This window comes from Talpa occidentalis, unplaced genomic scaffold, assembly GCF_014898055.3.
Source record: "Talpa occidentalis isolate TD23 unplaced genomic scaffold, MPIMG_talOcc4v2.1 talOcc4.10, whole genome shotgun sequence".
Lineage (NCBI taxonomy): Eukaryota > Metazoa > Chordata > Mammalia > Eulipotyphla > Talpidae > Talpa > Talpa occidentalis.
The window spans coordinates 34,991,473-35,017,333 of record NW_023600993.1 but is presented as its reverse complement, the minus strand read 5'-3'; the positions used below and the strand labels follow the sequence as shown (position 1 = coordinate 35,017,333).

The following is a 25,861-nucleotide window of genomic DNA, read 5'->3' as shown; positions in this document are numbered from 1 at the left end:
GTATCTCAGGTATGGTGGGTGGAGGGTGCAAAGGGAAGTTGCTGGTGGCTATAATAGGTGTGGGCCTGCCACTAGGGTGGAGTGGAGTCAAAAGAGGCTCCTCCCAGGGCTTCAGGACCATGAGCTGAGCAAAGCAGGTACCAGCTCCTCTGCTCTTCTCCCTCCATTGCAGCCCAGTGGGGCTGGGGGCAAGCTGGTCCACTAAAGGCTGGAGGGAGGCCAGGATGGGAGCTGGGGCTGAGGAAGCAGCAGATGACTCACATCCTCCTGACTGCCCAATTGGTGTCACTGTTGTCTGGCACCTAGAGGGACTGCATGGGTAGACAGGCCTGCTTTGATATGGGACCATGAATCTGGTATGAGATTCCCCTGATGCCTCAGCCCAGCCTTTCAGAGAATTTCCCCAGAGATCCATGGCTCTCTGGGGACCACACTTGAGGGCTCCAGATTTAGCCTCATTCGCAACCCTGACATCTTCCTGGGACAGTAGCCTCCACAATCACTCCCTCAGTGCAGCCCAGATCGCATGAGGCCCCAGATCCCGTGAGCTAACTCCCATCTCCTGTAGAAAAGAGTAGAACCCCTTCCCCCCCTCCCCCTGCCGGCCCAGTGTCAGGATGGGGTGGGGCAGGAGGATATGGGTGCTGCTGGGAGGCTCGGCTGCATCTCTTGCACTTACTGCCTCTGCTTGGGGAGAAGCAGGCTCAGGAATCAGTAACAGCCCTGGGTGTCTAGCCACCAGAGCCTGATGAAAAATATCTTTTATTCCATGCTAGGCTGGAGCACTCCCAGAACTCCCCTTGGTAAAGTCCCCAGGAACTGAGTCACCCAGAGCCTCTGCTGTGCACAAGTGAGAGTCCAACCAGCCCAGCTTGGAGGAGCAGGAATGACTTGCTAAAGTAGCCCCACTTATTCCCATCCTGAACAGGGGGGCCAGCCAACTTCAATCTCTCCCCCACTCTTTTGGGGTTTGTTCCAGGCAGGGTTTTTAATCCAATGAGCATGGCTACCAGGAGATCCTGAGCAGCTGCCACCCTTACCTGTGGTTACGGGGGTCCCTTGGGTGGGCTGGTTTCTTCAGGTATGTGGGTGGTGTCCTGGAGCATGACCTCTATACTTAGTCCTCCCCTGATGGGAGTCCTTGGCCCAAAGCTAGGCAGCAGGTCAGAGCCTGCCTGATTCAGCTCAGTCCAAAGGTGTGGTATCTGTATCCTAGCTACCTCACGTTGGCATCCTCAGAAAGAGTTTGTCCTGAGCCTCCCCATCCCCATTGGTATTCCTCCAGTGCCCTGAGCATCCTCTGTCCCTGGTCCCAGGATGGCAATACCAATCCTGGCAGGCACTGTCCAGCTGCCTTGAAAAGGGAGGCAAAAAGGGCAGGCACTCCCTTGTTTTGGTAGAATAAGGATCCAACGACTGACTTCTGCTCCTCCACAGCTATCCATTCCCCTGCAGCTTCTGCTCCACCCATCTGGCAGTTCCTGACCTGCGAAGGGAAAAAGCACGAGTGGCCCTGATAGTCTGCCCTTTGCTGGGCGGGTGGCAGGAGGACCCTCATACTTGGCCCTCCCCTGTCTCAATGTTGCTCCATGGCAGCTCAGGGGCAGGCCCATGGTAGTTCCTGTTCCCATTTTGAGCTCAGATGGTAGGCGCTGAGGAAGTCACTGAGTCCCTAGGGCTCAGCACGGGCAGAGGAACACCAGAGGCTCCCAATGACAAGGGATCTTCATCTTCTCTGCTCCCTTCCACAGTGGTTTATTCTCCTGCACACTTGTGGCCAGGCTTGTACTGGGCACTTGGGATCTGGAGATGCATCAGGGAAGGCCAGGGACTCAAAGCAGCTAGTGGCCAAGATGACGGAATTCAATCAGCTTTGGAGTTAACACTCTCTCCCTCAACCACGAGTCCCACCTGGAAAAGTTGCACCCTGGGCTTTGGGACTTAGAAGATCCAAAGGAGTCAGTTCCACCCTTAGGCTCCACGGTAGTGACAGCTTCAGCCAGGCACCAGTCTGCTGACGTCTCCCCCAAGCTGGGACGCCCCCTCTTCAAATGGGAAAGGAATCTTGCAGGCAGCCCCAGCCACCCTGTCTAGAGGGGATCCTGCCCTGGTCTCTGACCCAGCTGTCTGTTATTCTACTCACCCCTGCCCTCCTTGATTCCTGAGGGACCCCGGTGGGGGGGCAGTGCTCCTCACACTCTCGCTGCAGGTGTGCTTAGAGGTCCTTCTCACAGCCATAAAGTCATGTAGGCTCCTGGTGACGCTTCTTTCACCCTCACCTATGCTGCTCCTGCTCGGGGACTGCTCCTAGGGAGGGTGAGGGGCTCACCCAGCACTAAGCTGTGGACAGAAGTCAGGGTGGCTGTGCCGATGCCCTCCCTCCAGGCTGGTGCGGCTGGCCATCTTTCACGCAGAGTTACGTAAGCTTGAGTCAATTGGAGCTCAGAGCAGTTCATTGTGGGCTATTTTTAAGCTGTAACACATCACAGCAGAGGGGTCACTGCACCAAGGCTTGCAGGGAAGGTTGTTTAAACATCTGTTATTTAAATTTCCCTGTGCCTCAGAGCTCAAAAGCCACATCCTTTGGCACTCTTGGGTTCTGTCTTCCACATCCCAGATTAGGAGTGGATTATCCCCTCTCATTCCCCGCGCCCCCCATAGCTTTGCCTAGGACTGGGTTCTGTGCATCCTGGCTGTCTTCCTTTTGGGTTCAGGCAGGGAAGCCAGGGCACAGGAGGTGGATGCTTCTTCAAAACATGGTGCTGCCTCCATGGAGTGGGGGCACCCTATCCAGGAGAGACATTACGGAAACGGGAAGTTAGGGCTCACAGGTCACTTGGCTAGCTCCAGGCAGGAAGGGCGGTAAAGGAAGACACAGCGCACTGGATGTGAACCTGGGAGCCCAACCTTCCTTCCCCCTTGGGGGCCTTAGTTTCTTATCAGTACCCAAAGAGACTTGGATCACAAGGTCCTTTGGGGTTTTTTCAGAAGCCTGCCTTTGCCTGGACTGTGCTCCTTCCTGGAATGCCTTTCCTCCACAGATCTAAAACTACCCATTTGCAGCCTCTGGTGACTGAGCCCCAGATGATAGCCAGGGTGAGCCTCTGGGGAAACAAGTCTTGCTTGTCGTCCCATTATCAAGTGGTTGGCTGCACTGAGAGCCCTTTCAGAAAGGCTCCTTCGGATTTTCAATTTTTGGAGCGGTCCAAAATCTATCCCAGGGCCTAAGAAGGGGAAAGCATGTAAATTAGACATGTGTAGGCCAGGACTTGACTAAGCTGACTCCCGAGAATACTGTGGAATTGAAAATAGGTGTATGTTTGGGGCCTCCCTGGTGGCGCAAGGGGTTAAGCACCACACTATGAAGCAATCCACAGCCTCTGCAGCATGAGTTCGATCCCCGGCCAGCCCGGGAGAAACCCATATGGTGAGACAGACCTTTCCTGTCTTGCCACTGCTCCCCTCAGTAGTGAATTTCAGTCAGTCTGTGCCTGTTCTGTTTCCCACTCTGTCTCTGGTGAATCCTCTCACCCCCCCTCCCCGCACCTCTGGCTTATACCCCAGTTCTTGTATGCATAAATAAATAAATCTTAAAAAAAAAATAGGTCTATGCTGGATAAGTAAGTCTGGGAGAATTGGCTGGTCATGGAGCTGTAGGTGGAATGGGCCCCTGTGCATCTCCCCTCAGTGCCCTTCCTCAAGGCCTCCTAGATGGAATGGTGCCAGCCTCATTCATGGAGTGGCTCAGCGATGCTTCTATCCCCATCTGCTGAACTATGACCCTGTTCACCGGGGTTGGGACCTTCTTCCCAGGCCTACCTAGAGGGGGCCAGGTGAAGTGTCACGGGAAGCCCTCAGAGAGGATACTCCGTATGGCCTACCACTCAGACTAAACTCTTTCCAGTTCCTTCTGGGCTCTCCCATCCCAGACAGCCCTCAGCCTGGGGAATGGGCTCAGCCTGGGGGGGAGGGGCTCCCCAGGTTGCCATGGCAACATGTTGGCCCTCCTCACTTTCCAGAATCAGAAATAGAATTGGATGCCCTTCTTCCTGGTGAGAGACTATTTAAAAACATGTGGGGGGGAGGGGTAGAGGGACAATGCCCTGCTCCATCCCTGGGAACCTAGCAGAAGGGACCCAGCCTGAGGGCCTCTGTAGTTGCCCTGATACTCCTCTCCTTAGTTGGATGAAATGTAGTGGGCTTTGGCCAGTCAAGAATTCTGAGTACAAAAGACTCAGCCTGGTTCCACAGGTGTAGCTGACCTGTATTCAGCATCACCAGGTTCCTGGGAGGGCACTGGTTTAGTGGTGCCAAGAGGGAAAATGCCCCCAGGATTAGTCACCTGCTAAGCTGTTGGGAGGAGAGGCATACTCATGTGGGATACAACTTGGGTTGGGGCTTATGGCTGCAGTGCTTGGGAGGAAGCACGGGCCCTCCAGTAGGGCCCGTGCTTGCGTGGCCCTGGGCATAGCATCCCGTGGTGGTGGCATCATAGGCTCCTGAAGTGTGGGTCCAGAGCCCAGTACCTGGCTTTGGATTCTAGCTCTACTTAATCGGCTGAGACCTCTGTGAATTCTTTTCCCTTCTGTGCCTTGATTTCCTCATTTGTGCAATAACAGTGATAATGCCCAGTGCACTGATTTACTGTGAAGCTAGAGTACATGCACTCAACACTGTCTGGCACAGAAGCAATCAGCATCCGTCATGATTCTTATTGCTGCAGGGGCTGTTTGCTCCCTGGGTGGAAAGAGCCTTCTCTTCTCTACAGACTGCTTTCTTTGGACCTTCCGTCAAGGGTCACACCCTTCACTGAGTTGGTTCCCTTCTGCTAGGATATCCAGGGCCATTGTTCACAAAAGACCCCAGTCCTGGAAACAGGATTACACTTTAATTTTGCAGGAGGTGGTGGATGGTTCAGTGGTTGAACAGGCAGGAGACTCAGGGTCTCTTTCCATGCCTCCCTGCCCTCCCAGGTACAGCCCAGATCAAGTGCTGGACAGGCACTTGAGGCCGCTACTAGCATTTCTGTATTGGGGAAGAATACAAAACCAATTTGCTCAGGGCCAGAGATGAATGAAGTTAAGTGTTCAGCAAGTATTTGTGTGTCCACACTCACACAAGCAGGCCGTAGACCCTTGGGCTTTTTCTCAGTCATAGCGTGAGGATGAGTAGTGCCTACTCAGTGTCCAGAGATGCCTGTCCCCATTCTTAACTGAGGACAGCATCTGGGGGAGGAGGAAGGGGTCTCAGGGGCCCGAGCCATGGCTGAGTCAGGCTTTGCCCAGTGCAGAGTCAGGAAGGTGCAGACGCAGCATAGCACGAACCCTGGTCCCTGGTCACATCGCTTCACACCCCACGGCCAATTGTAAGCGCTATTTTTAACCTCTGTGAAAACACACGGCTTCAGAGGACCAGCCTACAGCTGTATTCTCCACAGACCTGTTTCTTAGGTGGAAAGACTGAGACCTGAAAGGACACAGACCAGGAGGGCAGAGGGAGGAAGCCCAGAGCTCAGAGATAGTGGAGAGAAGCACCTAACTCCACCTCAGGTCAGAAGCTCCAGATCCAGGCCTGTGACAATGGGCAGGTCCCTAAACTGCCACCTGTCTCTGTGGTAACGGATGCATCTGGGCCTAGGCCGGTGGTACAGGCAGGTCCTGTTTTCCCCTGCCCTCCCTCCCTTTGTGTGCCCATCTAAGAAATGAAGCAGGGTGGAACTGCCCACCTGGTCAAATTGTTTACACTGCTTTTTTGCCCACCTTGTGTTGCCCTTTATCCACACTGTCCTCACTGTATAATCAGCTGTTCCCACAATGTACCACGTCCTGCACCCACCACAGGACAGAGCCAGTTCTGTGTCTATTGTGTGTATAGCTACTATGTCCCTAATGAGTCCCATTCTATAATTGCCACTAGGCTGGCGGTGCCCACTGTGGCCTAGCCCTATAACCAGTGCTCAGCCCCTCTTTCAGCGTAGGTGAAGCTGATACAATGTGACAAGAACTAGAACATTCTGACTTGAGGATTCTGAACAGAGGCCCCACCCCCACCCATCGCCCACTTTTCCCACCTCTGCAGGGTACTGGTCCTGGGCTTTAAGGACATGTGGCTCTGAGGAGGGGGCCCTATGAGGCACAGGCAGAGGAGAACCATCTGGAGCAGCAAAGACTGCCAAGGAGCTGATGTCCCTGGAGTGGGAGCCAGGGAACAAGGGGGAGGGGTGTTTGGGTGTAAGCCTGGGCCCCTCACCTGCTTCTGCCTCGGAGGGCTGAGTAGAAAAGGCACTCGCCAAAGAGCCTCATGCCACATACTTCAACCACATGTCTGGGTCAGGCTCGATCCTTAAGTGGCCACATGGGAAATGAGATGCCAAGTCTGGCATCTGAGACAGACTGGGAACAAAGGGGCTTCCTAAGCATCCCCCCATCTACCTTTCTCCCTTGACCTTACACTGCCGCCCCCCTTCTGGAGTGCTGCCCCACTCTAGGGATAGGCAGAGTGGTCATCTGGCTAGTAAGAGGAGAGAAGCCTAGCCTAGGGCTAGCCGACTTCACCTGGCTCGCTGGGCCTCTTTGTTTCCCAAGGCTTTCTAGGCAGACTCCTCTTTCCTCAAGGGGGTGGGGCTTCTGGTTTCCCACACTCTGTCACCCTCCCCCACCCCAGGTCACTGGGGGCTATGATGTGTGGGGTTGCCTTGGCAACGAAGTGGGGGCAGGGCACCTAGGGCATGGAGCAGGACTATGGAAGCCACCAAGAAGGTGGGGGGCCCTGATCCATCGGGCCCCCAGGCCCACCCCTCAGCCAGCAGTCCCCTCAGAGGGCCCCAGGGACCATGGATGAACTCAGGATCCTTATGCTTCAAGCCGGGGTTATCATTGTCCACCGAGGCCATCTCTGATGGGGCCTGTGGCCCAGCCCCTGATCCCACTCAACAGTTGCTCCGGGACCCTGCTGAGGTTAATTCCCAGTGTATCTGTGAGCAGGCCTCCCAGCATTCCCTGAGACTCTCCTCCAGTAGCCTGTTTCCAAGCCCCATCGTGGGAGCCCATCCGCATCTCATCGTGGAGAGCGAGAACTTGGCCCTACCCATGTGCACGCGCGGTGACAGCAGCAGTGACACAGCCCAGCACAGATCCTGCCGCTCCCGGTTTCAGGTGCATCTTGGGGGGCAGAGCAATGCTCCAGCTAAGGTCCTGGTGGGCTGGGGCAAAGGCCCCTGCAGCACTGATGAGATAGTTCCCCTGGGCACCAGGAAGAGCCGGTGGCTACCCTATTTCCTTCCAGGGGAGAATGACCCAACTGCAGCCCAACCTCCTCTTCCAGCTCCAGCCCAAGATCAGGACCAGGGCAAGTGCTCATGTTTGGCTCAGTGTCCTCCAACACCAACTCAGGCAAATACTCCTGCTCTGCATACAACCCCAATGCCAGCAGCAGTTGAAACTTACTCCTGTAGCCCTGACCACCTGGCTGAATCCGTCATCAAGGCATCAAATTCCCAAGACCTCCTACTCAGGAAGTATGATGACCAGTGGTCAATCCTCTTGGATCCTTCCAAAGTGGTCAGACCATGCCAGAACAAAGTGAATTTCTGTTCTCAGGAGGAGCCTCCTGTTCCACAGTCCACTCCAGCAGAGTGCCCAGACCATGCCCAGGATTTCGAAGTTGCCAGAAGTCAGGTGTTACCCACGCAGCCTGAGAATCCAGCGGAGAAGGCACTGACCTATACCTCCAGGCCATCTAGCCCAACACAAGTCTCAGTACCTCCAGGCACCCCTGAGCTTCAGAGGAGTAGCTCGGGGATCAGTATCTCTCAGCCAGACCAGCAGCCCTTCAGTGTTTGCAACAACACCTGCTCCAGTGTACCTGCCCATCAAGCAACCTGCCACAAGCAGTCCCCAGTCCAGGTTCCCAAGGAAGCCATGCAGATCCCTCTCTCCAGTGCCCCTACCTGCCAACGTGAGGATGCTGTGGAAGACCGTGTACTGGTGTTTGATATGGCCACGGGCAACACCAGGATGGGGCTGCTGTGTCATGACCCCACGGGCTCACGGGCAGTGCTGGTGGGCGTTACGCCCAGCCATCCACCCATCAATGTCCCAGAAAATATGTCCCTGTCCACCCAGCCAATGGTCACGCCCATCCTATCCCCTAACAGTGGTCACTCCAGCTTGTGGTCCACCTCACCCATAATCTCCAGTCCTGTGCCCTCCAGCCTCTCATCTGGCAGCTACCGAGAAGTGTCCCTGCTTCCAAAGGAGGCAAGGCTCAACCTGGAGACACAGGATTCTTCTGGTATTGAGACACCCATCAGGATTGGAATGCTCACTGGGTCTGTCCCAATGGGAATGCCCCTCCAATTTGGTGAGGGGATACGGTGCCAAGTCCATGACCCTGGTTGGTCTAAACCTGATGCTGAAAACACTGAACCTAGTCACACCATCCAGCTTCTGGATGCCTCCAAGATGCAGGATGCCTCCATGGTCGAGGCCAAGAAACTGCAGGGAATGAGCTCAAAGCAGACTCCAGAGCCTTCTATGTCACCTAAAATCCAGGAGGCACTCAAATCCCTGTTCCAGGAGGATACTGGCAGCCACAACTGGAAAAAGGTCATGATTGCTCACCCTAACAACCCTGAGGCTAAAGGTGCTGAACTAACCCACCACTGCTGCCCTCCGTCACTGGTTGAGCAGCACCACCTTGCAGGGAAGACTCGCACTGCCAGACAGCCCCCTCCAAAAGATCAACCCCCCTCTTCTCAACAGCCCCCCTCCTCTAAGCAGTGCCTCCTTCCTGATTATCCCCATCTCACCGGGATCCCTCTTGCCAGGAAGCTTTCTCTCACTGGGCAGATTCCCTTTTCCCAAGAACACCCCATCACCAAAGAGCACTCCCTCTTAAGGGAGCCAATCCAGGCCTCTACTCTGTGCCAGGAAGGTGAGCCCATGGGCCGACCTACCAATATGGGGGTACTTCGGGTGCCCCTAGCCCCTGAGGACACTTGTGTCTGTGTGAACAGAGGAAAGGTCGGCATCAGAGATGCTCAAAGCTCCAATACACATCAGCTCTCATGGCAACCTAGCAACACCCCCAGAGCCCAGGAGGAGCAGCTGTCCCTGATCACATTCACCACACCTAGCCCTAGCTGCAAGGTCTTGCCCATGGCTATGGTGGACACTGACCCCCAGAATGTCCGGTTCAAGCTGAAAGCTGAGGACATTACAAACTCATCAGTGGTTGCACAACTTGGCCTGCTCCGCGGGGCCTGCTATGAACTGGTGTCTCCCACAGATGTTCTGCCAGTGCAGTCCCCAGTGCTCTGTCGCCATTCACTGGGTCCTTATCAGGACATGGCAGCTGTGGTGATAGACACAGGCACAGGCTTCACCAAATGTGGACTGGCTGGAGAGGACCATGTCCTCAGTGTAGTCCCTTCACGTGTCCAACTGCTGCAGCACCCGGTCCAGGGTCAGCCCCGGTATGCCGTGCCTGAGAACCGAGATGGCTCCCATTCGATGTTAAACCGAGGCGTGGTCTCTGACTGGGATGCCCTGGAAGTGCTGTGGCAGCACCTGTTCTACTGCAGGCTGGGTGTGCAGCCAGAGGAGCTGGCTGTGCTGGTGGCCGACTCTCCCATCTCACCCCGCACCAACCGGGAAAAGGTGGCTGAAATACTCTTTGAGCGTTTCCATGTGCCAGCCATGCAGACAGTTCATCAAGCCCTATTGGCCCTCTATGCCTACGGGCGCACCACTGGGCTGGTGCTGGGCAGTGGCTATGGCACCTCCTATGTGGCGCCCATCCTCACTGGGGATCTTGCCCCACTTGACACTTATCGGCTGGATGTGGCTGGTTGTGACCTCACGGAATACTTGTCTCAGCTGTTGCTGGCAGGCGGCCACTCACCGCCAAAGGCGGGACTGGTCAACCAGATTAAAGAGGCCTGCTGCTATGTGGCCATGGATATGGCAGCTGAGATGGCCCGCACTCAGGCCCAGGCCCGGGTGGAGTTTGTGCTTCCAGACAAGCAGGTCATCACCTTGGGCTCTGAGCGCTTCTGTTGCCCTGAGGCTCTCTTCCAACCCAGTCTGCTAGGACTCAACCAGCCTGGCCTCCCACAACTAGCCCTCCTAAGCATTAGCCGGCTTGAGGCTAAGCAGCAGGAGCAGCTGCTGGCCAATGTGGTGCTGGAGGGGGGCAGCACTTTGGTGAGTGGCTTTCCTGAGCGCCTGAGACGGGAGTTGGGCCCTCATGCCACTGTGCTGGGCTCTCCTCACCGTGCAGTTGCTGCTTGGCTTGGAGGTTCCATCATGGCATCCCGGGACTCCTTCCAGAACCTGTGGCTCAGCCGCCGTGAGTACGAGGAGGAGGGCCCATGGGCCATCTACAAGTATCAACTATGAGCACATAAAAGCTCTGGTTCTGCTTACTTTGAGCACTGTGGCATGTTTTAGACACAGGGTGGTGCAGGGGTCAGGGGTGGGGGTCCTGGTACTCCCAAGGCATACCTGGTCTCTGCACATTGGAATTTGGTGGGCCATGGCAATCCCATCTTTTCAGAGAACCCCAGAACCCTTTGGCTGGCATTGGCTCTGGTCTAGCCTGACCTTTAGTGCACCCCAAGGGCAACCACAGAGAGTGGCTGCTGTGGGTTTTGCCCCGTTGCCCTGGTGACAAGTGCAATTACCCTTGATTGCCAGCTGGTTGCCATGGCAATTTCAAACATAATGTAATAACCCACACAGCCTGGAGTGAGTCATGAAGGGGGGCAGCCCCCTCCCCTAGCTCCAGAGGAAAAGACTGCTTGCCCTCCCCCATCTTGGGCCCTCTACGGGGGGCTAAGGCCAGTAGCATGGACAATAGCTTAATAGTTCCAAAGATGGATGGGACCCTGGAGCATTTGTTGTCCTCAAGGGAGGGTCCCTATCAGACTGGGCTTCTTGGGGGACCTGGCCTGGTAATGTGGGTACTTCCTAAAGCCTGAACCTTGGCTGGAGTTTTATGCTGCGTTGCATGGGTGTCTGCTGGGTAAGTGAGAATATGAGGGTATGACAGTGCTTGGCCTTTGGTGCCCTGGGGCAGGGAGTCAGGATGATGGGAGAGTTAAGTCCTGGATCCTGGGGAAGAGGTATAACATGAGCTGGGGGATGGCTCTGTGGATACGCAGGTTCATACCTTATCCTCCTCCCTGACTGTTTAGCTCCAGTGGTTCAGAACTATTAACTTTGGGTTACCTTCTCAGCCTCCCAGCCCTAGCCGTCCCTGCCCACAGGGCGGCCAGCATACAGGCCTTCTCGAGAGACCCTCACAGCAGCTATTGGGAAATGCCAATGCCAACTCCTCCTGCATAGTTTGCCAAACTCTTCCCTGGACTGAAGGGCCCCCTGCCATTCCTCTGGCCAGGGGGTGGGGGATAGGTGGCTAGAAGTATTGGTCCCTGACCTTGTCCAGCTCTAAATAGTTGGGGTAGGTATAAAGTTCTGTGTTGGCCCAGCTCGTGACCTGGAATAGTTGAGAGGATGGTATTCAGTTAGTGTTGCTACTTTCTGCCCACAGAGCAGCTGGAGGTTGAAACTGAAACACTGAACTTGGCCCTACTCTGCTTGTGCCTCCCTAGGATAAACCATGTTCCAGTCCCAACTCTGGGCACCCATCACATACCTGAGCATAAGAGTCTTTCCCAAGTGGAGATTAGAAATATGCAATGAAGTAGGGTCATCACGGCCCCTACCTGCCCTGGGTGTATGGTCCAGCCTCTTCCCATTTTCTACTCTCACACCCTGACACAGCCTTCACAATCCTGACGCTTGTGTCAGGCAGGAAGGGAACTGGCAGTACCAGGGACCAGAGGTTCCAGGAACCAGCCACAGTGTCCATATGCACATGCGAGCCAGCTTGCTGGGTTATGCATATGATGTAGACACACATGCCTCTGGGCACCACTGCACACACTGCTATTGTCATCTCCTTCAGCATAAGAGCACGTGCATGTGCATGCACTCACACACGCACACGTGCACACATATCCTGCCACGTGCTTTCACCCACAGGCACATGGAATGTGCACAGGACCAAGAAGAGATATAGCACTGCCAGCAGCATGCAGAGCTCTCGTGAGCCACCTCTTCCCCTGCCTCTGAATCCCCCACTTCAGCTTCTCCTTGGCCTCATGCCTGGATAGCCATAACCTTCAGGTAAGACAGAAATGTGTATGACAAATTGGGTCGGGGGTTCAGGAAACCATGGCTTAGCTACACCAAACAACTCAGAGAATCATTGTGTCAAGGACAGTGGGCAGGCAACAGGAAGGAATGAGTACCAGGCCATCATTCACTCTGCAGACACAAACTGAGCATACTGAGATGAGCCTCAGGCTCTGCCCTGCAGATGCCCAGCCTTCCAGGAGATTCCTATCCTGTGATGGGGTTGGTGTCATGACTGAGACTACCCAGAGCCCAGAGAGCCCAGAGGTGGCATCAGTATGGCCTGGAAGAGCAAGGGAAGGATGTAAAGGCCTGCTTGACACCCACTGTGAAGGAAGATATCGAGGGGCCCATTTAAACAGTCATTTCCCAGGTTAGCCTTCCAACTCAAGCCCCAGCTTCCTCCCTTGGGCAGCCCCTCCTGTCAGCCCCCATGGGGAGCCAGCCACACAGGGGAGACTGACTCAACATGGCCAAGCGTTTAGTGATGATCCCACCCAAAATGGGGTCAGAGGCTTACAGGGAGGGTCAGGGTGGAACCCACCTTCAGACATCAAGAAGCTGATGTCTGGCCTTCAGATACCAGCCTCAGGATTTTTTGGGGTGGGATGGGGAGGGTAAACATTGGGTCCATGTGCCTCCCTGACAAGGAGCAGAGAAATGACCAAGGACTTTCTTCAGAGCTTCTTCCTGGCAGTTTTTATCCTCCTGTAGTCAGAGGCCAGATTTGATAGGGCAACTTGGTGCTAGAGTTCTCCTGTCTTCCCATATCCCAGTCCAGGCCACTGATGGCAACGCTGTTCATCAAGTGTTTGGGGTTGATTAAACTGGGAGGAAAGCAGAAGCCACACCATGTCATAGGTGACTTTTTATAACTTTGAAAAATTCAGTTCCACATAAGAGGCTGAAGACTCCTGTGGCTGAGACTTGGGGGTGGGAAGTATTTTGGCCTTGCAGAATCGGAGGCCTTGCACACTAGGAGGGTCTGCCACCATAGTCTGGTGGCTCCACTAACCACTGTACACACACTCCGGTGGCTAGGAGATGTCAGTCTGTAGTGCAATTTGTCCCAGCGACTTGCTTCTTCTAAGTGGGTGCCGCCCTTTGGGTCAGATTTTGGTTGCTGGGCAGAGCCCAGGTGCCCTGCAGACTACTATCCGCCAAGGCATTCCTGTGCAGTTCCAGGTCTAAGGCTTTCCTGTCACACCTTCTACTCCCCATCCCTAAAATGGGATAGAAAAGCCCCTCCGTCCCGTTCGCCCTGTCAGTCCGAGGGCGTAAGGGAGTTTTGAGGGCCAGGCCAGTGCTCACCGACTCCACTGGCCGTGCCTCTCTGCCCGCCTTCAAGCAGGATCCGGCCTCAGGCTCCTCCAGGGTTGGGGCGGAGCGGGTAGAGCGAGGCCCCGCCCCAGCCCGCCCCCGGCCCGGGGTGCGAATCCGGTGCCTGCAAGCGGCGGGAGATGCTGGAGGTTCGCGAGCCGGAGCGGCTGCAGCTGGCGCCGCGTCTGCCCCTCGTGCCCGGAGCTGATTCTGCCCTCCGCCCCCGGAGCCCTCGGCGCCCCACTGAACCCGCGATCGCTTCCTCCCTGTGACGGACCGGCGCTGCAGGTGCGGGGCGGGCGGGTCTGGTGGGCGCCCCGGAATGTACGCTGCGGGGGTCTTGAGGGATTGGGTCTGTAGAGCTCGAGGTTCCGGACGCCGAGTGCGCGGGGGCGCCGCTCGGGTCTGGGGGCCCCGCGAGGGCAGAGCACGCGGGGTCTACAGGTCTGGGGGTCGGCGTGCGGGCTGGGGCTAAAGTTCCCAATCTCCACAGACGGCTCGGGGGTCCCAGGGGACGCCTGCGGGCCTCAAGTCCAGGAGAATCTCCCGTTCTGGCTCCCCCTCGACCCTCTTCTCCTTGGGCTCCTAATTGTGAAAACATGAATCCTCGAATGAACATCCGTGGTGCCTCTTGGGGGTAGGGGCGGAGGGTGAGCCGTCTCTTCTGACTCCCAGAGCCGCCTCCAGCCCCTCCCAGCTGCCCCCGGCCCCCTCCCTCCCCTTAAGCAGTCACTAATTTCCATGACAACGGAGAGTTCTTTATGGGCGACAACCTGAAGGGGGCTGGGCGGGGCTGCCGCGGGGTGGGGGAGGAGGCTTCTAGACCCTGGGGACCCGAAGACCCCTGCCGAGATCGAGCTTCCTAAGCTGAACGGGGGGGGGGGGCCAGCTGGGGGCCCAGGGCACCGACCCAACGCTGCGCGGTGGGGGTGGGGGACGCACATGTTTCTGTGCGGGGCTTGGTGCTCACACGTGTGCCTTCCGCATGTGTGTTGCTGTGCCAGCGGGGGCGAGTCAGCAGCACTGGGGAAGGGGGTCAGGGTGGCACCACGGTAGGGAACAGGGTCCTTGGGTGGGGGGAGCTTGCGGGGTAGACAATGAGGGAGTGAGTTTCTGCCTTCCCAGTCTGTGGTATCTGGCAGAGACCCTGGGCTCTCCCAGCCCCCCACAGCGTCTCCAAACTGCTTTTGTCCGCACCTCCTAGGCTAGGCTTTCTTCTCCAGATCCCTCCTAGCAAGCAGGGTCCACTCTCCCTGACCCAGAGCTCAGTCTGCACAACCCAGTCCGTCCTGTCACCCTTCAAGCCAAAACCCAGGCTTTGAGCCCCCCAGAACCACCTGCCAAGATCTGCTACCATCCTCCCCATCCCCCTTCCTGGCAGCTTTAGCCACCTGCTGGGCCCCAGTTTCCCCCACTGGGGAATTAGTGTTTCTACTCCCCTGAGTCAGACTGGGTCCTGCGGTGGGGAACAGGTCTCTCTCCCCTTTTACAGCATTTGGCGTGACCCCCAAGTACCACGGGCTGACCTCCCATATCTACTGCTGGCTCTTCTCCCTAGTGCTTGTCCTGGCCACTACTTACTAGCGGGAGGGCATTCTTTGCTTTGGGACAGAGAGCCTATGATTTCTGTCCAGGGAAACTGAGGCATGGTGGGGGCGGGGGTTGTTATCCTGTTTGGGGATTGCTAAAGGTGCTGTTGCTTGTCCTCCTGACAAGATCCACTGGGGAGGAGGACGGCAATGGCAGGGAATTACACTGGGTTGCAAGAGGGGCCCTGGGAACCCAAGGCCTGGAGAAGACGGCAGATGAGGGGAACATGGTTGGGGAGTTTAGGCAGTGCTAGGCCAGCTGAGAGGAAGGAGTGTAAAGGGAAGCAGCTAGGTTTCCAAGCTTACTTTCCATCCCCCATGCTTGTGCCTTCCACATGTTGGACCTGCCTTACCTACACTCAGCAACTGGGAGAGGGGCTGAAGCATTGTTCTGACTGAGGGGATTGCAAAGGCTGGCCTCTTCCCCAGGGTGATGGGTGTGCTCCTACACCAAGTTCAGGGTGTCTGGAGGATTTAGAGGGTTTAGTCTCTGAGGTCTAGGCACCCGGGGCACTCTTGGTGCAGGTATTCACTGCACTCAGCCTTGGTGGCCTTAGGGCTCTGCTGGGAACCACTTCTCACTTACCCCTCCTGTGATGTGGCACCTGTATCCTTTTTTCTCTGGCCTCTTTGCTACCCTCCTATCACAGCTTCTGTCATTGTCTCTCTGTGCCCCTGCCCCCCTCTCTTTCTTAAAGTTCTCCCAGCTCCCCATCCTTGGATGGGGAGCAGATTTACAGAACATGTGGGGAGCACTGAGCCAACATTCCAGGAGATTCTTGGATAAGGGGTTTGACCAACACCTGTCCCCTCCCCCTCTCCTTGATTTAAAACTTCTATTACCATAGCAACTCTTTACTCTGAGGCCTTCCCCTGTATTTCCTTTCCTCTACCCACAGGGAAGCAGGGCCCCAGTGGATTCTCCTTCATGGGTTCAAAGATTGGGACCCCAGGTGCCTGGGAGGAGCCAGTTGGCTCTGCTTGTATGTTCTGGAGGCAGAACTGGACTGTGCCCAGCCCAAGGACTAGAGATTCCTGTCCCCCATGAACTATGGACCACTGTTTAGCTGGAGCCTGGGGCCTAGTCAAGGCAACCTATTGCCGAGTTCCTTGTAGCAGTGGGTGTTTGAGATCTCTATATCCCACTCTTTTAATCTCTGGTCCTGCTGGTGAGGCCTTAGCTGTGGGGCTGTTGCAGCAGGAAGCCTAGCCCCAGTCCCTGAGAGAGAACAGGGAAGGGGAGGGGGTGCCTGCAGGCTGGTGTTCACAGCTGCCACTAAATCGGGAGGTGTTGCCCACAGTTGTTGGCAGGCAGCTGGAGGCCTCCTGGGCCCCTCCTGGTCTCCCTAGGTTTACTGCAAGCTCTGGAGCCCCACATGGCTGAGGACCAGTGCAACAAGAAATTCCTATATATTTTGACAACAAAAGTTGGAACCTGAACCAGCTGACTCCAACAGAGAAGGGAATGGGACTCCAATGTGGAACCTTTGGGTCTTTAGGCCTCTGTCCCACTTGGGCTTCCTAGGCTAACGCTTGCCTAAGGCTGCAGTAGGGAACCTAGGGCTCCCTTTATCCCTTATAGGCAGAGGACCCCTTAGGGTTGCCTGAGGCTCAATTGTCTGAACCCAAGCAGTAACTGGAGTGCTTGACCCTCAGGCCAGCTGGAGGGTAGCAGCAGTGCCAGGCCTTGCACTTCCTCCAGGCTCCCTTTGGACAGCCCCTGCACACACCTTTCAGTTTCTTTGCAGAGAATGTAAAGAGCTGTGTATCTGCTGTGGAACTCCTATACCATCCCATGACCCATTGTGAACTGGGGGCAGAACTCAGGTCCTGTGTTGCTGGGAGAACTCTCAGCATTGGGTGTTGGGTCCCAGCTATCTGGGCCCTGGGGTTGAGAAATGCAAACCCTTTTCTACCTGGCCTTCCACAGTTCTTGAAGCTGTACTTTGACTGGTCCTCCCAGTTTTGGGGCCAGCTCCCCGCCCCCCGCCCCCTACCTCTGTTGCAAGCAGGTACCAGGGGCTTGGTGCACACACCAGGGCAGCCTCCAAGGCAGCAGCAGTGGATAGCAGATGGTGAAGTGGGTTGGGGAGGAGGGCGCCATGGCACTACTTGGAAGCAACCACCCTCCTCTCTGCCCTGGGGCCAGACTGGGGGCAAGTCAGTGCAGTTAGAGTGGTGAGGAGAAGCAGTAATTGACTGAGATCAGAGCAGTCTTGCTCGGGGAGGCAGATATGTCCTTGCCCTAGCCATGAGGCTTCAGGACATAGCTCCAAGCTCATGGGACTGTGCACAAAGACCATGGCAGAGACAGACCCCCAAGACCAGCCCTGGGTCCCTGTGGGCATGCATATGCATGGCTGAAACCTGGGCCAAGATCAGGGACAGGCACACACAAAACCTCCCACGCCACGCAGCAGAGCAGGGAGCTATTGGGGTGGGGTGCGGTGGGGGGAGGTGGTGGAGATAGTAAAAGATATCTTAGAGAAGGGCCATTTTGAGTCTGGCCTTGGAGCGGCGGGATTGTTTTAGACAATGTGTCGCACAAACCGCCTTAAAATGTCAGAAATCCCAATGAAAGAAGAGATTCGGTCCTGGTCTCAGCACCTAGTTCACGTGGAAGCTGCTCCACAGGGAGGCCAAGATAGGCAATGCCCTTGTCAGTGCCCACACTTCCTGCCATTGAGTGGACACAGAGGAGCTGCGAGTCACCTGTTGTTGGACGTTTAGGTAGTGCTGATTTTTTTATGTTATAAATAACTCTGCCGTGACAAATAGGATGCTTGCTGATGGGAAGCTTTGGGGGAAGGGCATTCCCACTAAAGGGAATGGTGTAAGCAAAGCAATGGAGCTGGGACACAGATCCCTCCCAGGCCTCCCAGGGGACCTGTAGACTGAGGTACCACCCTCCCACCCAGTATGTGGCCCTTAGATCCCAGACTGCGAAGGAAACCCCTGTACAGCAGAGTCACTGAGGGGACTGATGCAGGCCCCCTCCCCCCCGACTGTTAGGGCATGAAGATGGGTGGCCGGCAGTGGTGGGTGGCTGTGCCTCTGCTCTCAGCTGTGAGAGTGGGATTCCAGACACATGCTCCTCCCCAGCAGACGCAGGAGCAGGGCTTGTGACCATGGTGGCAAAGACACGCAGTCAGGGAGAATCTTCAAAGCTTCTCTTGTTTGCTTCTGCAGTGCCGCAAGGAAAGATGGTTTAAGCCCTGGCTTAAATCGCACTGATGAAATGCGTTTGCATTCCCTGAACCCGAATACCCCAGATGAGGGAAGGATGGAATTTGTTTCCTAATACAAACGGCAAATTTGAGGGAGTACTTCCAGGACTGTAACGCCTGGGTAGTGGGTAGCCTCTACCTGGGAGGAAGCAAGCAGTAGCCAGGGATGACCATGGGGCTTATGTGGATGTTGGCCTTTGACCCTGACTGGCAGAGTTCCTCTGACCAAAGCTGCTTCCTCTGGGGGTAGCTTTCTCTTCCCCTCTACTACTCTGTGGCTGTGAGTCACTCCAGGTAGGGGAACATCTAGGTAGCCCCAGCACAGCGAGTGCTGACTGTCAGCAGAGGCAGAGCAGCTTGAGTGCAGCCTCAGTGCAGAGCCTGCTGTCCCTGGCGTCACACTGACCAGGAGTATGGTGGCAGACTCTGGGTAGCGTTTGCAAAGTTCCAGACACTATCACAAACTCCTTTCCCAAAGTTTACCTCTGAGCAAGGGCCTCAAGTGCCTTTTTCTTTGGGTGCCGGAACCAATACACCTAGCACCACAGGTGCAGACTGGGCTGGCAGGGTTGCAGACCAGTGGGACTCCGTGCCCCAGATACCAAAGTGCTGAAAGCCGAATGCATAAGTTGCATGTGGTCACCCTTGTGTCTGGAATACCTATTCATGATCAGGGGCCTCTTCTCTCGACCTGGGTGTCAAGGCCCCCCAGGGGCTCTGGAAGTGAGGCACTGGGCGGGCCTGCTTTGCCTTTCTGGACCATTACTCCTGCCTGTATCCATTTTGGCAAATCCTTCCCCTCTAAAGCCAGCCCTAATGCTGCTTCTTCCTTAAAGCCTTTCCTTGCTTCTCCATCCAGACGGGGATCTCCCTCTGAGGAATCCCCCAGCACTATACCTGAACACAATATTTATAAAACCAAGGAAAGTTATCAAAGTAAAAATTCTACCAGACAATTCATGAACAAATATAAATCTGCCCCTCTGATACCCAATTTTTTGCCCCAAATAAAACTCTTATTCTCTTTGGTGTCCTTCCCAAAAAGAGATTGTGAGTGTACAGCAGTATATAAATTTTTAAAAATTTACCCAATAGCAGCACCCTTTACCCACCATTCTGTTCCTTGTTTTTCAACTTAATAATGTCTCAGAGGTCTTCCTACAGCAGCACATTTTGATCTCCTTTACTCATCCTAGTAACTACCAAGTATTCTTCACAGATGGTCATACTTTTTATTAACAGTTTTTTGGTGAAATATAAAAAAAAAATCTAGGAATGTGCCCAAAACTTGTATGTTTTTACAAATTATTATAAAACCAAGTTATTGTAAAACCACCACCCCTGTTCTGAAGTAGGATCTGCAAAACCCCCTCCTTCTACCCCAATACACACAACATACACACACACACAAACACACAAGTCCTGACCTAATCACAATTCTTCTTCTCTTAGAAAGACTTCTGGTGCTTATTTCCTAGCTTTTCTTTATAGTTTTGCTAGAATGTTTATATCCTCTATCCTCAAACCAGTACAGGTTAGGTCTGCCTGTTTTGAACTCTCCAGCAGTAGAATCACACTACTTGTGTTCCTTTGTGTCTTTGACTCAGTATTGTTTGTGAGAGTCACTGTGTGGTTGGGCAGAGCTGTAGCTCCTTCATGTATATTGTTGTGTCATATGCCATTGTATGACTGCACCACATCTGCTCTTTAATAGATATTTGGGCTGTTTGCAGTTGTGAATGTTGCCACTGTGAGCATTCTGATCTGAGTGCCCTAATGCACAAGTAGATATATTTCTGTGGGGCATATATTTAGCAGAGCAGTTGCTGGATCACAGGTTATGTTCAATTTCAGTAGTTTTACCAAACTGTTTTCCAAAGAGGAGACTTACCCTCCACCAGCAGTGCTCATTCTCCACTTTTCCAACATTTGTTATCTTCAGAGTTTTAGAGATGATGGGTGGGTAGTTATAGCCACCCATATAACTATATATAGTTATATATCTGATGGGTGGGTAGTTATAGCCCCTGTCATGTGAAATCGTATCTGAAATATAAAGAAATCACTTGATAAATCTTTTTTTGAGTGTATGTAATGCAAAACGATTTCCTGGTTGTTGTTTTTTTTTTTAAGATTTATTTATTTATGCATCCAAGAACCGGGGTTCAGGCCAGAGGTGTGGGGGGTGAGAGGATTCACCAGGGACAGAGTGGGGAGCAGAACAGGCAGATTGACTGAAATACACTGCTGAGAGGAGCAGCGGGCAAGTCAGGAGAGGTCTGCTGCACATGTGGGTCTCCTCCCTGGCTGGGGATCGAACTCGTGCTTCAGTGGCTGCAGACAGCTTCATAGGCTGTGTCTTAACCCCTTGCGCTACCAGGGAGGCCCAGAATGATTTCTTGCTATGCCATTTTTCATGTTCTAGTTCAGATGGCCATGCTGAGTGGCTGGAGATGTGGCTAGAAAAGCAGGGGTAAGATGCTGAGCACCCTTATGCCCTTCCAGTGTAGTGTCTGCCTCCGGCTTGACCTAAGCCAAGTTGGGGGTCTCCCAGAGGTAACTTCTGTCTTGTGGGGACTCAAGGGGCATGGTATAGCTGAGCAGACCTCATCTTGCCCGTAGCTCAGAGCCCGGCAATGCCGTTTGGGTGTGTGACTCTGGGCGACAAGAAGAACTACAACCAGCCATCGGAGGTGACTGACAGATATGATTTGGGACAGGTCATCAAGACGTGAGTGCTGGGTCTGGTGGGCAACGGTGGGTGGGTGAGGGCTGGGGAAATGGGAGTGGAGTGCAGCCCACACTGAGGCCAGGACTGAATGGAATGCCTGCTGCCTGCAGTGAGGAGTTCTGTGAGATCTTCCGGGCCAAGGACAAAACAACAGGCAAACTGCACACCTGCAAGAAGTTTCAGAAGCGGGATGGCCGCAAGGTGCGGAAGGCAGCCAAGAACGAGATAGGCATCCTCAAGATGTAAGTGTGAGGCCTGGGGATGGCGTCGGGTGGGAGGTGGCAGGGAAGGACTTCAAGGGCAGGTGGTCTCAAGCAGTACCAACCTCTGGCAAGTGAGTCTGTAGTTGCCCACAGTGGCAACCAGAGACTGCCTTAGAGGTTCACCCAGCCCTAGCTATTGCCCCTCTCTGTTCCCAGGGTAAAACACCCCAATATCCTGCAACTGGTGGATGTGTTTGTGACCCGCAAAGAGTATTTCATCTTCCTGGAGCTGTGAGTTTGGGTCTGGGGTCCCAGGATTCCTCAGTCCCCAGGGCCTTTACCTGCTCTACCCTCTGCATCCAGGGAAAGCCCCCTTTCCGGACCCTTGGGGTCCCAGGTCCCTGTGTCTTGACCAGCCAGCTGCCTGGTGTAAGCAGCCTGCCCAAGTGCTCCTGCCCCACCCCCGAACCTGCCCACGCCGGGCTCAGGGGCTGGTGTCCCTCAGGGCCACGGGGAGGGAGGTGTTTGACTGGATCCTGGACCAGGGCTACTACTCGGAGCGAGACACGAGCAACGTTGTGCGGCAGGTCCTGGAGGCCGTGGCCTACCTGCACTCACTCAAGATCGTGCACAGGAACCTCAAGGTGAGGCCAGGAATTAGGTCAAAGGGTCATCTGGCAGCTGCCTGGTCTGGGGTGGGTAGCGCTTTGGTCCAGACTCTGAGGTTCTTATGGACTCTTCCTCTGCCCTCCTCTTCAATCCCCAACCCCTCCTACTCCCCGCCCTAACATGCCATTCGTGACTGGAGCAGCTGGAGAACCTGGTTTACTACAACCGACTGAAGAACTCAAAGATTGTCATCAGTGACTTCCACCTGGCTAAGCTGGAGAATGGTCTCATCAAGGAGCCGTGTGGAACCCCGGAGTACCTGGGCAAGCAGTGGGTGGGAGCGGCAGAGTGGGAGAAAGCCTTCAAGGTGTAGCTCTGAGTAGGGGAGAAGGAGGTTCCCATTCCAGGAAGCGGGTATGAGTACTACCAGATCTGATACTGACTCGTAGATGGATGCTGTGTTTACAGCCCCGGAGGTGGTTGGCCGGCAGCGGTATGGACGCCCTGTGGACTGCTGGGCCATTGGAGTCATCATGTACATCCTGTGAGTGAGTGGGTGGGCAAATGGGCTTACAGTCAAGCTGGAGGGGACCTGTGTCCAGCGCCTTCCTGGTAAACCTGTCCTGGGCCCCCTTACAGGCTTTCAGGGAACCCACCTTTCTATGAGGAGGTGGAAGAGGACGACTATGAGAACCATGACAAGAATCTCTTTCGCAAGATCCTGGCTGGCGACTATGAGTTTGACTCTCCATACTGGGATGACATTTCCCAGGCAGGTGAGGAGAGGCTCAGTATGTGGGCAGAATAAAGGGTTGGTGTTGGGGACCTGTTCTCAGCCTCCTCTGTGGAGCTCTGTTCCTACTCCCCAGCCCATTCATCACCTCTAGACATTGAGATGGACTGCCTATGCCTAGCCTCTCCCTGGTTTTGTCCCCAGCCAAAGACCTGGTCACGAGGCTGATGGAGGTGGAGCAAGACCAGAGGATCACTGCAGAAGAGGCCATCTCCCACGAGTGGTAAGCATGGCCTGGGGAGGATGGAGGGAGAGGCTAGGGTTCCCTTGGCCTCTGTCCTCACACTCAGCAGCCCCATCCTTGAAGCCTTGAGTGGGAGATTCTAGTAATCCCTTGATCTTACATGGAAAAGACTGGGCAGAGTTTGCATGAAGGCCCCCTCACATCCAGACGTGCTTGCACCCTTTCCAGGATTTCTGGCAATGCTGCTTCTGATAAGAACATCAAGGATGGTGTCTGTGCCCAGATTGAAAAGAACTTTGCCAGAGCTAAGTGGAAGGTAAGGATCCAAATGGCTCCCTTTCCTGGACTGATCCCAAGTACTCTTGGCACGCACAGACTTTTGCCTGCATCACACCCCTATAGCCACGCACAGGCTTTTCTCCAGCCATCAGGTATGACTCTGGCCACTGCCATTACCTCAGCCCATTTGCTGAGCAGCTTGGTCCGTTGAGTTCTTCTTGGGGTGGCCAGGGGCAGCCGGGACATCATGGAATGGTCTGGGTTTGAACTTAGCAAATGAATGGATCCAGCTTCTGTAAGCCTCACTTTGAGCCTCTCCTTTCAGAAAGCTGTCCGAGTGACGACCCTCATGAAACGGCTCCGGGCACCAGAGCAGTCCAATGCGGCTGCAGCCCAGTCTGCCCCAGCCACAGACACTGCCACCCCTGAGGCTGCAGGTGGGGCCACAGCTGCAAGTGGAGCTGCCCCAGGGCTTGGGGGCAGTGCCACCCCAGCCACGGCAGGTGACGCTGCTCTTGCCACAAAGAGTGATAATGCAGCTCCTGCAGACCGTAGTGCCACCCCAGCCACAGATGGCAGTACCACCCCGGCCACTGATGGGAGTGTCACCCCAGCCACAGATGGGAGCATTACCCCAGCCACTGATGGGAGTGTCACTCCAGCCACCGACAGGAGTGCTACTCCAGCCACTGATGGGAGAGCCACACCAGCCACAGAAGAGAGCACCGTGCTTACCACCCAAAGCAGTGCCACACCAGCCACCAAGGCAGCTGCCATCCCTGAGCCGGCTTTGGCCCAGCCGGACAGCTCAGCCCCAGAGGGCACAACAGGCCAGGCTCCACCCACTAGTAAAGGGGAAGAGGCTGCTGGCTCTGCCCAGGAGTCTCGGAGGGAGGAGGCCAGCTGAGTGGGCAGGCTGGTGGGGGAGGGGGGAAGAGGGAAGAGGGATGGGCAGGAGGGTGGGGAAATGGATGAGGGGCTTCTCACTGTACATAGATTCACTGGCATGATGCCCTCGCTCCCCCCTGCCCATGCCTCCCAGTGCGGGGCATGCCTGGGGGCCACGGGAGAGCAGTCTTATCTCCTGTGTGTATGTGTGTGAGTGGTGGGCAGGCCAGAGGCAGGGTTGGCCCAGCCCCTGCATGGATTCCTTGTGGCTTTTCTGTCTACTGCTAGCTTCACCAGTTTCTGTTCCTTGTGGGATGCTGCTCTAGGGATATTCAGGAGGTCCCCGCTTTCCCTTTCCCTTGCCTCCAATTCCCCCAGGCAGGCCCTGAAGGTCCCATCCTCTCCCAGGCCCTAAATTTGGGTGGCCTTGCCCTGAGAGCTGGTCCTCCAGCGAGGCTCTGTCAGTGGTCTTAGGCTCTGGCACATAAAGGTGTGTGCCTATGGGAAGATATGTTGACTGCTCTAGTAGACACAGGCTGGTATAGAGAATGCAAAGATCTAGGGCACTCTGCTTTAAGACAAGTCTGGTCACATGGCTGGGAGCACTCATTGGTAGCCTTGGGGGTCCTCGGAAGTGGAAGAGAATGAATGAGAGGGCAGAGTTTGCCATCTTTGCCCCTGGGCAGTCCTTCCCATGACCCTTGTATTATTTCTTGCCTCCTGAGTCCTGCAGCGGGTTGCCCTGTGCCCTCAGCTTCATGAGCTTATAAGAAGGAGGAGCAATTAGCATGTGGCTATGAGAACAGGGAGGGCAGAGTGTAGGCCCAGCATTTAGTGTGCCAGCCTAGCTGGGCCCTTACTCTGAGCCAGACAGGGAAGGCTGATCCCCTTTTGCTTGTCCCAGATGTCCCGCATTGGGCTCAATCCACAGTTCTCTCTATCCAGGGGTCTGGCACATGGCTGTGTCCCATAGTCTGACTTGGGGGTTTGCCCTTCACAGGGGCAGATTCTTGCTCTTCCAGTTCAACAACAAAATAGAAAGGAACCACCTCTGTATCTATGGCCCCCTTCCCCTTTAGGGTAAAGAGATGCCCAGGTGCCTCTAAGCCATGCTGAGTTGTTTTGCTGGGCTGAGGAAGTGAAATAAGTCTCCTTAGTTTCCCGAGGGAGGCTCCTGGCAGGTGCCCTTTGTCAGACCCCACCACAGCCTGGGCAGGCAGCCACACTGGTCCTGGACCTTGCTCAGCACTATGGTGGCAGTTCTGCCCTTTTCCCCTGCATGCCTGTGGGTCTGCTCTGATGTATGAAGGTCTGTGGGCTGTGTGCCTGCTGAACCTGGCAAATAAATGTCACCCTGCCAAAGCCTCTGGCCACCCTCTTGCCTTTGCTTCCTCTGTCTTACTGGGAAGGGGACCATGGAAGGTAGTGGAGAGGGGAGAAGCTGGGAGTAAGTTCACAGGTAGTTAAGTGGCCATGCTCAGTGCCGTGTGACTCGCTCGGACTGAGTGCACATCATCCTTCCCACAGTGTGTTCCTTCATGGTGGTGATGGGGTTCCTCTGGACTCAAAAATCTATGTGGGTGTTGGGTGTGCTAAGGAATAACCTCTGGGCTGCTGTTCTAACAGTTCTGTTGAGTAAGGAACCCTTGTCCTTACTCAGGCATTGAACTGGAACCCACCAAGGGCCAATTACCATAGCTCTTGCCCATGACCAAAGCGGGCTTCTCTGGGCCAGGGAGAGGGTGCAGGGTGGGTATTGCACAAAGGCTCTATGCTAGCCTTTAGTGTTGAGTCTTCCTGCTTGTGAACAACATCTGTGCTTTCCACAATAGACCCCA

The 25,861-nt window shown here is 55.0% G+C and overlaps 2 protein-coding genes across 2 annotated transcripts; both read left to right on the top strand.

Moving 5' to 3' along the window:
• Window positions 1–6,686: 6,686 nt before the first annotated feature.
• LOC119260400 (uncharacterized) lies at window positions 6,687–10,418 on the top strand. The gene has a single exon (XM_037529344.2). The coding sequence runs from the start codon at window positions 6,741–6,743 to the stop codon at window positions 10,398–10,400; it is 3,660 nt and encodes a 1,219-aa protein (XP_037385241.1). The 5' UTR covers window positions 6,687–6,740; the 3' UTR covers window positions 10,401–10,418.
• Window positions 10,419–13,610: 3,192 nt separating this feature from the next.
• CAMKV (CaM kinase like vesicle associated) lies at window positions 13,611–25,388 on the top strand. Its single transcript, XM_037529339.1, has 11 exons — window positions 13,611–13,808; window positions 20,959–21,067; window positions 21,178–21,309; window positions 21,487–21,561; window positions 21,776–21,914; window positions 22,082–22,202; window positions 22,348–22,423; window positions 22,519–22,655; window positions 22,817–22,895; window positions 23,085–23,172; window positions 23,461–25,388. Exons 2-11 carry the CDS (start codon window positions 20,973–20,975, stop codon window positions 24,040–24,042), a joined length of 1,524 nt encoding a protein of 507 aa, XP_037385236.1. The 5' UTR covers window positions 13,611–13,808; window positions 20,959–20,972; the 3' UTR covers window positions 24,043–25,388.
• The last annotated feature ends 473 nt before the right edge of the window (window positions 25,389–25,861 follow it).

Bases quoted from the DNA above. Each gene is read 5' to 3' on its own strand.
- LOC119260400 (XM_037529344.2), top strand. From the start codon at position 6,741: ATGGAAGCCACCAAGAAGGTGGGGGGCCCTGATCCATCGGGCCCCCAG.
- CAMKV (XM_037529339.1), top strand. From the start codon at position 20,973: ATGCCGTTTGGGTGTGTGACTCTGGGCGACAAGAAGAACTACAACCAG. The intron at 21,915-22,081 runs GTGAGGCCAGGA...TGACTGGAGCAG, and splicing joins TCGTGCACAGGAACCTCAAG to CTGGAGAACCTGGTTTACTA. The intron at 22,656-22,816 runs GTGAGGAGAGGC...TTTTGTCCCCAG, and splicing joins GGATGACATTTCCCAGGCAG to CCAAAGACCTGGTCACGAGG.